General features: G+C 34.0%; 1 protein-coding gene across 3 annotated transcripts in view; it reads left to right on the top strand.

Annotated features, from left to right (window-relative positions):
* Positions 1-14,681, top strand: part of NIPBL (NIPBL cohesin loading factor) — a 266,297-nt gene that overhangs the window by 241,298 nt on the left and 10,318 nt on the right. For all 3 annotated transcript variants that reach the window (XM_043983133.1, XM_043983152.1, XM_043983142.1), the window contains 8 exons: positions 185-238; positions 3,992-4,100; positions 5,887-6,023; positions 9,643-9,783; positions 10,150-10,243; positions 10,931-11,085; positions 11,868-11,958; positions 14,460-14,633. In XM_043983133.1, coding sequence (XP_043839068.1) covers positions 185-238; positions 3,992-4,100; positions 5,887-6,023; positions 9,643-9,783; positions 10,150-10,243; positions 10,931-11,085; positions 11,868-11,958; positions 14,460-14,633 — 955 coding nt within the window. The remainder of the gene's footprint in view (positions 1-184; positions 239-3,991; positions 4,101-5,886; positions 6,024-9,642; positions 9,784-10,149; positions 10,244-10,930; positions 11,086-11,867; positions 11,959-14,459; positions 14,634-14,681) is intronic.

Here is a 14,681-nt window from a genome sequence, read left to right as displayed (position 1 = left end):
TCAAGAAATTATTTATCCCAGTAAGAGGGGAAAATATATACACATAGATTTGACTCTTTAAAATAATTTTATAATTCTGAAAATCAAAAATACATATATAAATAGCAAATGAGTGCAAGTGTTTTTAATTATATTCTTCTGTAGAACTGCACATTTTATGACCTTGAAACATTTTCCCCCCAAGGTTGCAGCCTGTAGAGATACTGGATATGACTGGTTTGAACAGCTTCTTCAGAATGTGAGTATACCTTTGACTTTTGATCATACATATTTCCCAAAAGAGGTCTATCTATGAAATATAGTGCTAATTTTTAACATTTGATAAAATCCTAATTTTTACTGTGTTACTTAAAACAACCTATACATGAATATGAAAACCATTTATTGCTTAACTCCCTGGTGTTTACTCTCCAAAATTTTTGTTTTTAATTAACTTCTATGCCTGTATTTTTCTGCCTTCCAGTGAGATCTTTCCAGTTTTCTATTTCTTCATGATTTTTTCAGTATCTCTTTCTCCCAAATTCAAATGATTATCCAAACCATTGCCTATTTTTGTAAACTTCTGTTTTTATATTTTTAAAGTTTAATGTACTAGCAGCTCTACTTGTCATAATTACTAAATACACTTTTCCTTCCAACGTAGACTCATTTTTTAGCTTTTTGACATTCGTATTGTGTTTTTAGAATATGACTATACTATTGAGAACCCAGTAATAATACCTGTAATAGAGTTGCTAGTGTTTTACGTAAAATCTTCTTTTCTAACAGACTTAATTTCATGATTAGAACCTGAGATGATTTAAATAAGATTTAAATTCCATTTATATAAATTTAAATTAGATTATTTAAAACAAGGGTAGCCAACAGAAACTCAGATCAAAATGTTTGAGCTATAAGCCATTCTTTTAAAAAAAATAACAAAAGGAAAACTGTATATAAAATAGTTTCCTAAAACATTTTATTCTAGTTAGGCATATAACATTAGTTCATAAGTAAATTGAAAAGTCTAGCAGAAAGTGAAGTCTGAAAAAGCTTTTTTAGACGATCAAAAATTGAGTTTGGTAACTCATAAGAGAGCCACCATGCTTTTATGGATAGAGAGTTAGCTCTGTAGTCAGGATAATGCCTCTGCACAGGCCCCTCCTCTAACACATGCTGCCTTAGTGACCCTGGGTCGGTCACCTCACACCTCTCATCCACAGGCCACCCTCTCCCATAACAAGTACAGAACAGATGCCAGTCACTTACACCATCCATTTCTCTATCAAGTTTGTCTCCCAACAACTAGTCTTTAGTTTAGATAACACAGTAGCAGGATCACATCTTCTTAAAACCCCAGCAACCAACGGGCACCAATAGACCTTATAAATAGAATTCCTGAGTTAGATGCTGACTAACTAGGTTATATTTCCCAATTCTCACAGCTCTGGCAGGCTGAATGAAAGTCAGAGTTTCTGTTTTCAAAATGTATAGAAAAAGAATTGCCTCTTCCCTATACCAGTGAATTCATATGTGAGGCCCAAGAAAAAGTCAAAATGATAATACTTTTATATCTACAGTGAATGTTTATCATATCCCTAACCCTCACACCATGTATTAGCCTTTTAATATAACACTTATTGAATCAATACTTATCTGCTAACTTCTGTTTCAACACTACTCTCCATAAGTCAGCAGCAGTGACTTGGCATCCACTTGTCCAAATAATAGTAGCAGTAGACATGAAATAGGTGCTATATGTAGTGTCTGCCTTTAGAGGGTTTTAAATTTTAATAAGTGAAATGGAAAACCCACTTTTATAAAAATAAGCAATAGATAACAAGTACATGATAATAAACACAAGTGATGTAATTTTAACCACCCCTAGCAACTATATATAAGTACATATAAATACTTAGGATTAACTAGAGCTGAAAAGGGTAAATGGTGATGATGTGTGGAATAGAATTAGTGGAATGATTAAATTGGCTGGAGCCTGGAAAATGAAACACCTTTTTTAATTCCATGCTAAAATATATGGAGCTCTCTCACTATCAGCCCATTTCCAGTTTTTACTACCATCCTGCCTTAATATGGGCACTTTGATACCAATTGATGTTAGTTCTCATAAAACATGTAAATCCCTCTGTTTATGACACTGCAAATAGAATTTTATAAAGAAAACTTCACTTTAATGGACATTATCTCAGACGAAAAGCATCCATATGAATGTGGTAGAGGTAGCAAAAATAAACTGAACAAATGTAAGAAATATGAATAATAAATTATATGAAATATATCTATGATGAAAGACCTTATTGGAGAAAGAGAGGGGAAAGATTGGATAGTTTATTTTTAGGTTGTCACGAATTTCTAGAACAGGTAAGGTTTTAGTAGCTGTTCAGATGAAGGCAAAGAAAGAGTGTTAAGTTCCAGGCTAAGGGACTGGAAGGATTGTTGGCATTTACACAGTTCACCTTGATTGGGGGTTCAGACATGAGAATGAATAAATTAAGTCCTTCAAATAAGAAGAGCTGTGTCATTTTTTTTTCCTCCTTATATCTCCAACACTTAGTACTTTGTAATCACTTAATAAAGGTTGCATAAATTTAAAGATTTGTATCTGATTAGAAAGAAAAATAGTTATTTTTCTCCAAAATATCCTGACTTTTATCAACATTTCTATTCTAGGCTCATCTATTTAGCTTAATTGCCTAATGATTATAAATTAAGTAATCTATAGCTTAATACGATCTGTTAAACACATAGAGAACCTATTAATAATGCCAGAAGTGTTTCTTAAAGCTCTAAAAAAAGGTTACCAACTTTATTTTCTACCAAATTGCTTAATATTCTTTTCTAGTTTTATGATTCTATGAATATAAAATTGGAGTTACGGTTCTTTTCAAATGTAGTCAAATTTGATAGGAAAGAAGTAAAGTATACTTTTCATAAGGGATTATAGATGGGGGTTGAATTGACATTACAGTTTTTCTTTAAATTTCAGACCACCACTTTTGAGATCATAAAATGTCTCTGGTTTTCCCCACTCCTTTCTCTCTCTGAAGGACAGAATGAAGGCCTCTTGAAGGGGATGGGTGGGTTCTCCCACCCTAAGATTATCGATCCCTAATAAAAGTACACTTTTATCACTGTCACATTTTAAGTTCCTGTCATCAGACAGTGTTTGAGTATGTTTGGGGAAATCTACCTTTTTTTTTTTTTTTTTTTTTTTTTTTTTGGTGAGGCAGTTGGGGTTAAGTGACTTGCCCAGGGTCACACAGCCAGTAAGTGTTAAGTGTCTGAGGTCGGATTTGAACTCAGGTCCTCCTGACTCCAGAGCCAGTGCTCTATCCACTGCGCCATCTAGCTGCCCTAGGAAAATCTACTTTTAATGTATTCTAAATGTTTCCCTTGCATTTTAAAAAATTCTCTGTATTAATTTGCATATTTTATAAAATTATACCTTCTAGGTGAAAGTAAACTTCATACCAACTCTGTTTTTGTGGGGGGTTTTGGGTGGGTTTTGGGGGTTTTTTGTTGTGTTTTGTTCTTTTAAATAAATCAATGACTACTAAGTTTGTGTGATTTGGCCTTATCATATATTCCCGCTGTTATCCACTATTTCAGCTATTTACTTTCCTAGCCTAAAGTTCTTCACCCTAGTTATGGCACCCTCTCCCCCTTTCTTACAGATTAAGTCGGAATTTCTTTTTTTTTTTTTTTTTAATGGGGCAGTGAGGGTTAAGTGTCTTGCCCAGGGTCACACAGCTTGTAAGTGTCAAGTGTCTGAGGCCACATTTGAGCTCAGGTCCTCCTGAATCCAGGGCCAATGTTTTATCCACTGCACCACCTAGCTGCCCCTGGAAGTTCTTTTTAGAGCATGACATTATGAAGTCATTGGATATTTTTGATTACACTGCAGAATTTTTATTTAAAGGCACAAACCATTGTGTTTATATCATTGTATATTCAATAACTGTACTGAGATTTTTTTCCCTATCTGATAAAGCTTTTGAAGTCAGAAGAGGATGCTTCATATAAACCTGTGAAGAAAGCTTGTACTCAGCTTGTTGATAACTTAGTTGAGCATATCCTTAAATATGAGGAATCTCTAGCTGGTGAGTCATTCATTTTATATATACATTTTATAGTTTAATATATATGTAAAATATATATCTCATAATATAAGCATATGTATAAAATAGGGTTCTGTACTCATTTTCTTCTCTGCATAGCCAGTGAATCAACATTTATTAAGCACCCATTTTAAATAATAGGAATCAGGTTTCTTCTTATCATTCAAATGTAGTATAGGTATTTTGTCTATGTCCTCTTGATGTTGAAATCTAAATTATACTTTACGGGATTGTTAACATAGTTAAAGTTTTTCATTAAAATTACAATTCATTTGTTTCAGTAATGTCCAACTCTTCTTGACCCCATTTGTGCTTTTCTTGGCAAATATACTGGAGTATTTTGATATTAACTTCTCTAACTAATTTTACAGATGAGGAACTGAGTCAAACAGAGTGAAGTGACTTGCCCGGGGTTACACAGCTATTAAGTGTCTGAGGCTGGATTTGAACTCAGGAAGTTGAGTCTTCCTGACCAGGCCTGACACTGTGCCACCTGGCTTAAGATACGAATCTTACTCTAAATCATGTTAGATACCTCCTTAGTATCTAGAATAATAAAAAAAACAAAGGTCATTTTTGCTCAAATAATAGGAATCTCTGGAAAATTTTTTAAGCCCCATTTTAGAATTTTTGACAGATAAATTCCAGTTCTTAAAAAAATCAATTTTTAAAATAACTTCTTGAAAAGAAAACTGATTTACAAAGTTTAAAGCATAGGCTTTTTAATTCTGTGAAGGTTTTTAAGCTGTTGTTTATTTGATTTTTGGCCTTGAAAATTCCTTCTAAAATTCAGTTACTGGTCAAAATACCTTAAGAAATTAGAATTACATCTTTTGTCAGAACAAAGATCATCAAATTTTTTGCCAATTCTCAATTTTGAAATTTAGCATTAACATATGAATACATGATTTTAGTTTATTGTATATAAATAGCTAGAGTCATGGTTAATATGGCAATATTAATATAGATAATCCAAAACTCACAAGGTTTATATAATTCCTGAAGTTAGCATTCTCCAGAAGAAATATATGCATCCCTTGACACAGATGCTATTGAGTGATACATCCGAATTAATTTACAGTAATACTTTACCCACTTTATTCACTTCTATCTTTTTTCTTTTATCTTTCCCACATTTCTTCTATTCCTTTTTTTCTCTCTTTCTTTTACCTACTCTGTTTATCGCTACCTTTGACAATCAAGGGTATTACTTTTGTTTTTAGGACTAAAAAGATTATTGATTCCTACTCTAAAAATTCACCTTGACCAATGTAATGCAATTTGTTCCCCAAATGGTAACTTCCTCTTTTAACCCCAATACTCTTCAGCCTGTCGCCCCTCTTATAGTCATCTTTATCTTATCCCCTGTTTTGTGTTGTCACCTCTGCTTTCCATGTCCTTTTAGCTTAGCTCCATCCATAAGGGCAGGGGAACCCTATCTTATCTAAAATACATGTCTCCCACAGTAGTGTGTTGCACACTTTAGATGCCTAATAATTGTTACTTGCATTGAAATAGAATCTCTCCAACCACAACTAAGCCCCTTTCCCAGCTTAATTTTCCTCATCTGTTACTTCTGTCACTGAAATCACTCTGCTCACCCCCTCACACTACTAAGCATCCCCCCACCTCTGGAAGCAAAAGCCTTCTCTATTATCCTCAGTTATTCCAAATTTACATTATTTTTCCCCCAAGGGATTAGTAAAACAGTTTAGATTGTATTCTGTACAATTTCCACTGTGTTTTCATTTTAATTTTTTTTTTCCAGATTCTGACAATAAGGGAGTGAATTCTGGTCGATTGGTAGCTTGCATAACCACTTTGTTCTTATTCAGCAAAATCAGACCCCAGCTAATGGTCAAACATGCCATGACCATGCAACCATACCTTACCACTAAATGTAGCGTAAGTATCAGAAAAGTGCCTTTCTTAAATAAAAGATGAAAGATTTGAAACTTATAATTCACACAATAAGGGGAAATACAGCCAAAGTTTCAATAAGAGGTCACAAACATTAAGCATGAAGAAAATACACTGTATGTCCTTTATACATCCTTAGGTAACATTCAGATTTTAGCTTTTTATTAGTCTCTGTTCCAGGGTATATTTTTTTAATGAAATGAAACATTTATTATTATTATTATATACATATATATATACATGTGTTTGTGTGTATATATATATAATACTTTGTGTGTACATTTCCATAAAAACAAAAACTTAGACCTAAAATTATTTCATATAAAGAAATATGCAGGATAGATTTAAGTAGCATATATAAGAGCTAAATTTTAATACCATGGACTATTTTCTGCATATGTCATTCTTTACTGCTATTTTGTGTTTTCCTATGAATAAGGAAATTATTTGTCCTGTTTTCTGTATATTTAATGTCAACCCCTGGTGATAGAAGTTTCTTAACCTGTGTTAACAATTCATCTTGAGTATTTTTCTAGATGAAAAAACTCAGGACGTAGCAGGGGGAAATAAAAGGCAAGAAGGTAGATAAGGACAAGGGAAATTTGTGATACCATAACTCTGTTTTTACAGAGTCATTATTAAGTGCATCGATAAATTACTAATTTGCCATTAGGTGTTCTCTAGCTGACATGCATAGTGTATTGATTGGATTGAGAAGAAAGATATTGAGGTATAGAAAAGAGAGCACTGGAGGAGAAACAGAAGACTTGGGTTCAGGTGTGGACACCACCAGTGGCCAGAGTTGTGACCTCTGGCAGGTCACTACATCTCTCTGAGCTTCAGTTTTTTCCTTAACATAATAAGGATAAAAATGCTTATCCTGGCTACCCTAGAATACTGTTGTGAGAATCTCATGAGATGATGTACATGAAAACTCACTGTCCAGGGCTTTTTTTAAAAGGTTTTATGTCTCTCCTCTAGAGGGTCATTTATTTCTAGGCCTTTTTTCTCCTATTCTTTTCTTTAAGGAAAAAATACTAACACTTTCCATGTTTCTGACTTTGTTTAGTCTTTGGGAAGAAGGAAATGAGTTGTGTTGCCTCACTTTTTAAAAGTTATCTCTACTTAATGTCTACAGTTTCTTAGCACTGCTCACCTCTAGCCCCTTGCAGTTAAGTTTTTGTTCTCTCTCTGTCAAACGACTCTCTAAAAGGTTACCAATGAACCTCATCTCTGAATCCAAGAACCTTTCTTTACTCAGGCCTCTCTGCATACTTTGCTCCCTTCCTTGATGCTCTTTTTCTTCACTCTGTCCCTTGTGGCTACTCTGACAGCACACACTGCTGATTCTTCTCACTTGTCTATCAGCTCCTTCTGGGGCTTCCGTCAGAGAGGTGGTTCTGAACCTTCTCTTCTTGACCCCTCCTCCTGTGGCCTCTTTCTCAGTGCACCCTCTTCACAGTATCATTCATTCCCACAACTTCACCTCTCAATTCTATACAGAGGACTCCCAAATCTACACGTCCTGTCTGACATATTCCTTTCCCTCCTTGAGCTGAAGCTATATCTACAACTATCTAATGGTATACCCAAATTGATATCCCACAGGTACTTCAAATAATGTATCCAAAGTATAATTTAAAATCTTTCCTTTAAAACGGCTTCTCCTTTTAACTTCATTATTTCTGTCAAAGGTGATATCATTTTCCTAGTCACCCAGCCTTCAAACCTCATTGTGGTCTTTCATGCTTTATTCTCACCTTTTACATAGAAACTATATATATAGAGTACTACTGATTCTACCTATCTAGTATTACTTTATATCCATCCTTTCACCTTAGTGCTATCACTACTACCCTCAACTCATAAGGTTTATACCGTAACAACCTCCCTGCAAACAGTCTCTCCCCATGCTAATTCATCCTTGACACAACTGAAAAATCAGTTCATGGTCATGTTACTAGTTTGCTCAAAACCTTTCAGAGGTTCCCTTGAATACCAGGTCTGCAATCTTGTTTGTGTGGGTACTCCCTCCAATAATATAGATCATCATCCATTCATGCCTTCTCTTATCCATGTCTTTCCATGTATTCACTGGGGGTGGGGGTGGGGTCCACCGGATGTCATGGCAGCCTTCTTCTTCTCCTTACATTTCAGAGGTACCAGTCGAGCAGTCTTCAACAGTGCTCTATTACTTGCTAAATCACATACAAATTCCTTAGTCTGACATTTAAGGTCCCTTTATTATCAGGATTTAACTTAGACTTCTTTACAGTACTTCTTTTTCCTACTAGGTATATTATGCTGTGATAACATTAGACTTGATGCCCTTCCCAAAAGTTCAGCACTTTTTCAACTTTCTGCCCTTACCTTTTTTCTTTTCTTTTTTTTTTTTTTTTTTTTTTTGCTTATTCCTAAAATGCTCCTCTCTTACTCCCTCATGGCTATTGAAACCTACTTGTGCATCAAAGCCAAAATCAGATGCTACCTTCTCCATTTCTTGTTCCATAGTCTATTCGCATTTTAATTATTTCATAGCTATATTTTTTATGTGTAATATTTTCCTTGTTAGACTGTAAACTCTGGAAGGACACTGGCTATGTCTAGATAGATGGAAACATAGATAGTATTAATTGCAGCTTGCCTTGTGTTTAACCTAACATTTTGTACATATTATGCAATAAATGACAATTCAGTAAATGAATCATAATATTAATTGTAATCTTAATAGGCATAATGAAAACATAATGAATGCCTCTTGGTTGTTAAGTGAGGTTCCTTGGCTAAGCAAAGTGAGAAAGGGCAAGGTTTTTTCAAAAGTACTCCTTTGGAAGTTATAGAACTTGAGTTTCCAGGATCATCTTCATTCTTATCCATTATCTCTCTAAAATTTCAAAAGGGATTTATAACCCACCAATTTAAGAAGTACTAACTTAAAAGAATAGTCTTTTTTTTTTGGGGGGGGGTGGGGCAATGAGGGTTAAGTGACTTGCTAGTAAGTGTCAAGTATCTGAGGCCAGCTTTGAACTCAGGTCCTCCTGAATCTAGGGCTAGTGCTTTATCCACTGTGCCACCTAGCTGCCCCCAAGAATAGTCATTTTTAAATGACATTCTTATGCTTCTGCCATTTATTAATAAAAAAGTGGGACTTAAAGTTGTTTTATTTAGTCACTGAGTGAATTCTTATTTTATATTTGTAGTGATAAATTATTTTGTCCTATTAAATATAATTGGTTTAGATTTTAAAATTTAGATTTAAAAGATTTAGTTTAAATGATAGCATAACAGCACTTTAAGCTATCAGGGACTTAAAGATCATGTAGTTCAGTCTTCTCGTTTTTAAGTTGAGGCCAGAAAAATGTAATGCCTTTTCCAAAGTCACATAACAAGTTAGTGAGAAGTGAGGGACTAGAACCCAAGTCTTTCGACTTCCAGAAAAGCATTCTTTCCATCCTACCACATTACTTTCCTTGTTTTTCATATTAGAGGTTACATAATTTTTTCACCTTCCCTTCCCCTCCCTCACCAAAAAAAAAGGTGACTAATTCTTCCCATATTTTGAGTAATCACAAAATTTTAACCCTCCTTAATTTTGGCCTTACAGACACAAAATGATTTCATGGTCATTTGCAATGTTGCAAAAATCTTAGAATTAGTAGTGCCACTGATGGAGCACCCAAGTGAAACCTTCCTTGCCACCATTGAGGAAGATCTAATGAAACTTATCATCAAATATGGCATGACAGTAAGTATTCTATTGTATTTATATTTAGATGATACATATTTTTTTTTGTGTGTGTGTGTGTGTGTGTGTGTGAGGCAATTGGGGTTAAGTGACTTGCCCAGGGTCACACAGCTAGTTAAGTGTTAAGTGTCTGAGGCCGGATTTGAACTCAGGTACTCCTGACTCCAGGGCCGGTGCTCTATCCACTGCGCCGTATAGCTGCCCTAGATGATACATAATTAACTGTGGTGATAATTGCTTAAATATTGTAATTTTTAAAAATTGATCACATGGCTTTTCAGAGAAACTTGAACATTTTATAGTTTAGTTTTTCATTTTGAACTTATAACTTATCCAAATGGTAACATTTTTCTACATCTTTTTTAGGTAGTGCAACACTGTGTGAGCTGTCTTGGGGCTGTTGTAAATAAAGTCACACAAAATTATAAATTTGTGTGGGCTTGTTTCAATAGATACTATGGTAAGTCAAACATAAGGACTTAAACTGGACATATTACATTGCTCTGTGGTTTTCACACAAGCCCAATACCACGTCTATACCAAGGGATGGGTGGTGGGAGGATTTGGTAATTTTCCATGATGACAGCCTCAAAAATGTGTGGCTTGTACCTTCAGGATATTCTCCCTTCCCAAAATCCAGCAAGTTAACTGAAAACTAAAACTGACTCACTTTTTGTCTTTGTTTCCCCAGCAACTATAACACAATAATTTGCACACAGTAGGCACTTCACAGAGGTTTGCTGAATTTAATTGAATCTTTGTTCTAATTTCTTGGAAGTTATTTATATTTTTAGCCCATTCTTCATGGACTTTGATAACTTCACTGCCTTCCCACATTACTTTTCCTAATTTTACAACTTTCATGAGTCATCCTCAGAGTTATTCTAGACCCTTTGTCCATTTTCAAGACCCATACTGGATATATTTCTCATTTTTTTAAGGTTAAAAATATGTGAAACAGAATCAACATAAAAAGTGAGCAGGCAATCAGCTGCAAAAGTAATTGACCCTAATATTTGCTTGAATGTGTTCTTGATAAGATTATTATTTACTCATTGTCATTTCTAGAAAAATTTTATATAGTAATTAACACACTAATTCAGGGACCTAATGGTGAGTATAATTAAGTGAAGGATCTCTTTATTAGGTGCACTTACAAAATTAAAAGTTCAGCATCAAGAAGATTCAAACAGCACCGTAATTACAACAAATAAACCAGCACTACTTAGATCCCTTTTCACTGTTGGAGCACTGTGTCGCCATTTTGATTTTGATCAAGAAGACTTTAAAGGCAGCAGTAAGGTAACATTCTCTAACTTACTTAATTCATTATTTAAAAATTTTATCTGTAAAAGCAATAAATGAATATTGAAAAGTGAGTCAATCTATATCAAATGATCATTTCTCTACCAAACTGTGTGAAATTGTAAATGATACTGTCTTTTGTTTTACTAAATTTTACTTATTAGAATTCTAAATCCATTTAACTCCAACCGAAAGAAGTTAGAGAGAGGCAGGTTTCACCTCACTCTGAGGAAGAACTGTCTGAAAATGAAACCGGTATCACTTTAGATAGTGGGCTTCTGATTACCAGATAGAGATATATATGCAATATATCATTTCAAAAAGGTGTAATAAAAGGGATTCTTGCATCAAAGAGGAATTAGAATAGATTAATTCAAGGATTCTAGGTATTCTTTAAGGTTGAAAAATAAAATCTCTGTGAAAAATGCTAATCATCTCCAGAAAAAGAACTGAAGATATCTGAATACAGATTGAAGCTTTTTTTTTTACTTTATCTTTCTTGAGGTTTTTTTAATCTGTTTTTGTCACAACATGACTAATATGCAAATATTTTGCATGACTACACATGTATAATCTATATCAAATTTCTTGCCTTCTCCATGGGGGAAAGGGAGTAAGGGAGAGAATTTGTGATTCAAAGTTTTAAATATTAATTGTTAAAAATTGTTTTTATATGCATTTGGAGAAAAATAAAATACTAAATAAATTTTTATTAAAAGAAAATCTGTATACCAAAGACTATTTCATCAGTTCCTTTTTTTTTCTCTTTATTTGGCCAGGTTAACATAAAGGATAAAGTACTTGAACTCCTGATGTATTTCACAAAACATTCAGATGAGGAAGTACAAACCAAAGCCATTATTGGTCTAGGTAAGATAGCATTTTAAACTATATTTTTATTACGGGTGTGGGGATTAAGGTTGGCTAACCTCAGTATTATAATTGCATGTTCTTTACTTGTTTTTTATCTTACTATACATAAAAACTAATTAGTGAGTTCTTGAATTCTATTTAACTCATTCTCTTGAATGTGTTGGTAATAGCAGCATGGTCTAGTGTATGGAATTCTGGACTGGGTGTTCTGTTCTTAGCTCTCCCAGTGACTTCCTGGGTGACCTTGAGCAAGTCTCTTAACTTCTTTGTATATCAGTTTCCTCATCAGTAGAATGAAGTTAACAATATCTATCCCCCATCTACCTCATATGGGTGTTGTGAGGATTGATTAGTTTATAAAGCATTCAACAGAGAAAGAAGATATTTAAGTAGCAAGGATTCAATCCTGGTTTTATTTCCTTGACTAAACTCTTAGAAATTCATTGGATGTTCCTGCCTCTTGAATAAAGGGTAAATTACATAGAGGATAAAAATGCAATAATAAACACAAAATTAATAATATATTACATTTTCCCATTTGTTTATATAGCTACCATAATACAAATTACTTTACAATAAGATACTTCTCACATCCCTACCTTAGGAGCATTGTATTATTGGGATCTGTTTTTATTCTGGCTTTGGTCTTTCAGTGTCTGGGGTACCTGAAAGTGCTTAGAAATAAGCTAAAGGGTGAGGAAAATATGAAGAGTGTAACTATGAAAGGGCCTAAGTTGACATTTAAAAGGCACTCAAAAATTGTCTGAAAAGCAGTACAGATCTATTCATAATGCTAATTCACATTTTGATTTTTACACAAGTCTTTAACTTATTTGAAAGAAAATTTTTTATCTTTCTTTTTTTAATGAGAGGTTTGCTTATGAGAGAAAATGCCTCACAGTTTATAATTATATTGGTTATAATGTTTGGAAGTCATATGCTGTCATTTTTATTATTGTTTTTTGTTGTGTTGTTGTTGTTTTTCTCCTGAACAAGACTTTACCTATCCTACATTGTCAGATATGTTTCTGTCTTTCCATTCAGAATTCAGTAGTAGGGGAAAGTTTTGTTGGGGGTTTTTAATGACTTTAACTAGGGATGTAGTTTTATGCAATATTAGCTTTAAGCCATTTAAGTAAAATGTATAACATGACAGGAAGGATAGAGTAGAGCGGTGCCAGTAATAAAACCAAAAGCTAAAATATTCAAAGAACTGAGAAAGAATTACTAGGAAATAGATCTAAGACCAGAAATTAGAAGATATTTTTGCCTAGTCCTTAGATGTGCTGTGTGACCTTGAGCAAGTTATTTGATTTCTCCATGCTTTGGTTTCAGTATTATTAAAGTAGCAATGATATTATGGGTTTTCATATGCTACTTAGAAAACACTTAAAGATCTTTAAATAAAAATAAAATTTGGGGGGATAGGATAATAAGACAATCTTATGTCAATACTTCAAGAATCTGTGATTTTGTACATGTATAGATACTCCTGTCATCTCAGCTTGTAACCCTTCTCTGCTTTAGTAAATAATCTTTGGGAGTTACCCTCCCACAGTATACCTTGTAATGAGATGATCTGACCTTAGTTGGGCTGCTCCTCAGACAATGTAGGTTGAGTTTTTCACTGGGGTCATGGTTGAAGCCTTTCCTGCTTGGTAAGACCTCTGTGACTGGTACTGCCCTGCTTTAAACTTTCAGAGCCGGGAGTCACCTTGTACCATAATGAGGCATCAGAAGAAGACTTTGGTAGAGGATGTTTGTAAACACAAGTAATAATATCATTTGATATATCTGTTGCTGCATTAGTAAAATCAAGTTTGTAGGTTCCTCGTTGCAACTCCAATAAGAAATCACATAAGGAGAAATCAAAGGAAAGCTACTATTTTGGGTTTCAATTAATTTTAGCATTTTGTTTGAAGACACTGGTAGAAAAACCTAAAACGAGCCATTTTGTTATCATATCAGGCAGTTTCTAGCTCAACTTAAAAAAAATAACGTCTATATAGTACCTTTTACTAGGGATCTGAAAATGTTTAAAGACATGACCTCTTAAATCCTGAAAGCATCCCTGTGAGGTAGGTGGGTGGTAAATATTATTGTCCCCATTTTACAGATGGAGAATTGAGGCACAGAGAGATTAAGTGACTCACCCTTGGTCACACAACAAGTCAGTGGTGGAGCCAGGAATAGAACCCAAGACTCCTGACTCCCAATCCACTCCCCTAGCCACTAGGCCCTGCTCCCTCCTCAAGTTTTCCTCTTGTGTGAAATTCTCCTTTGAAATGCAATTTCTTGTTTTTAAAACATGGGGAAAGAAGTTCCTGCTCTTAAACTTCTCTAGGTAAGGCTACCTGCATACTCTTAAAGTCATTTTAAGTATTATTTTTTCTGAACTAAGGAAATTATATCTTTTACCAAAATTTTCATTATCATTTGAAATAGTTTACATATAATTTAAAGTGATGGCATCAAAAATTCTTTCTCCATTTCCCTAGGATTTGCATTTATTCAGCACCCAAGTCTAATGTTTGAGCAAGAGGTAAAGAATCTGTATAACAGCATTCTAGCTGATAAGAACAGCTCAGTAAATTTAAAAATCCAAGTATTAAAAAATCTCCAAACCTACCTGCAAGAAGAAGATACACGCATGCAACAGGCAGATAAAGACTGTAAGTGAAAGGTGTTTTAAAATCATTTTTTAAAAAACTTTTAGTGTA

The sequence above is a fragment of the Dromiciops gliroides genome, chromosome 1 (assembly GCF_019393635.1).
Source record: "Dromiciops gliroides isolate mDroGli1 chromosome 1, mDroGli1.pri, whole genome shotgun sequence".
Classification (NCBI taxonomy): domain Eukaryota; kingdom Metazoa; phylum Chordata; class Mammalia; order Microbiotheria; family Microbiotheriidae; genus Dromiciops; species Dromiciops gliroides.
This window is presented reverse-complemented; position numbering and strand designations above follow the sequence as displayed.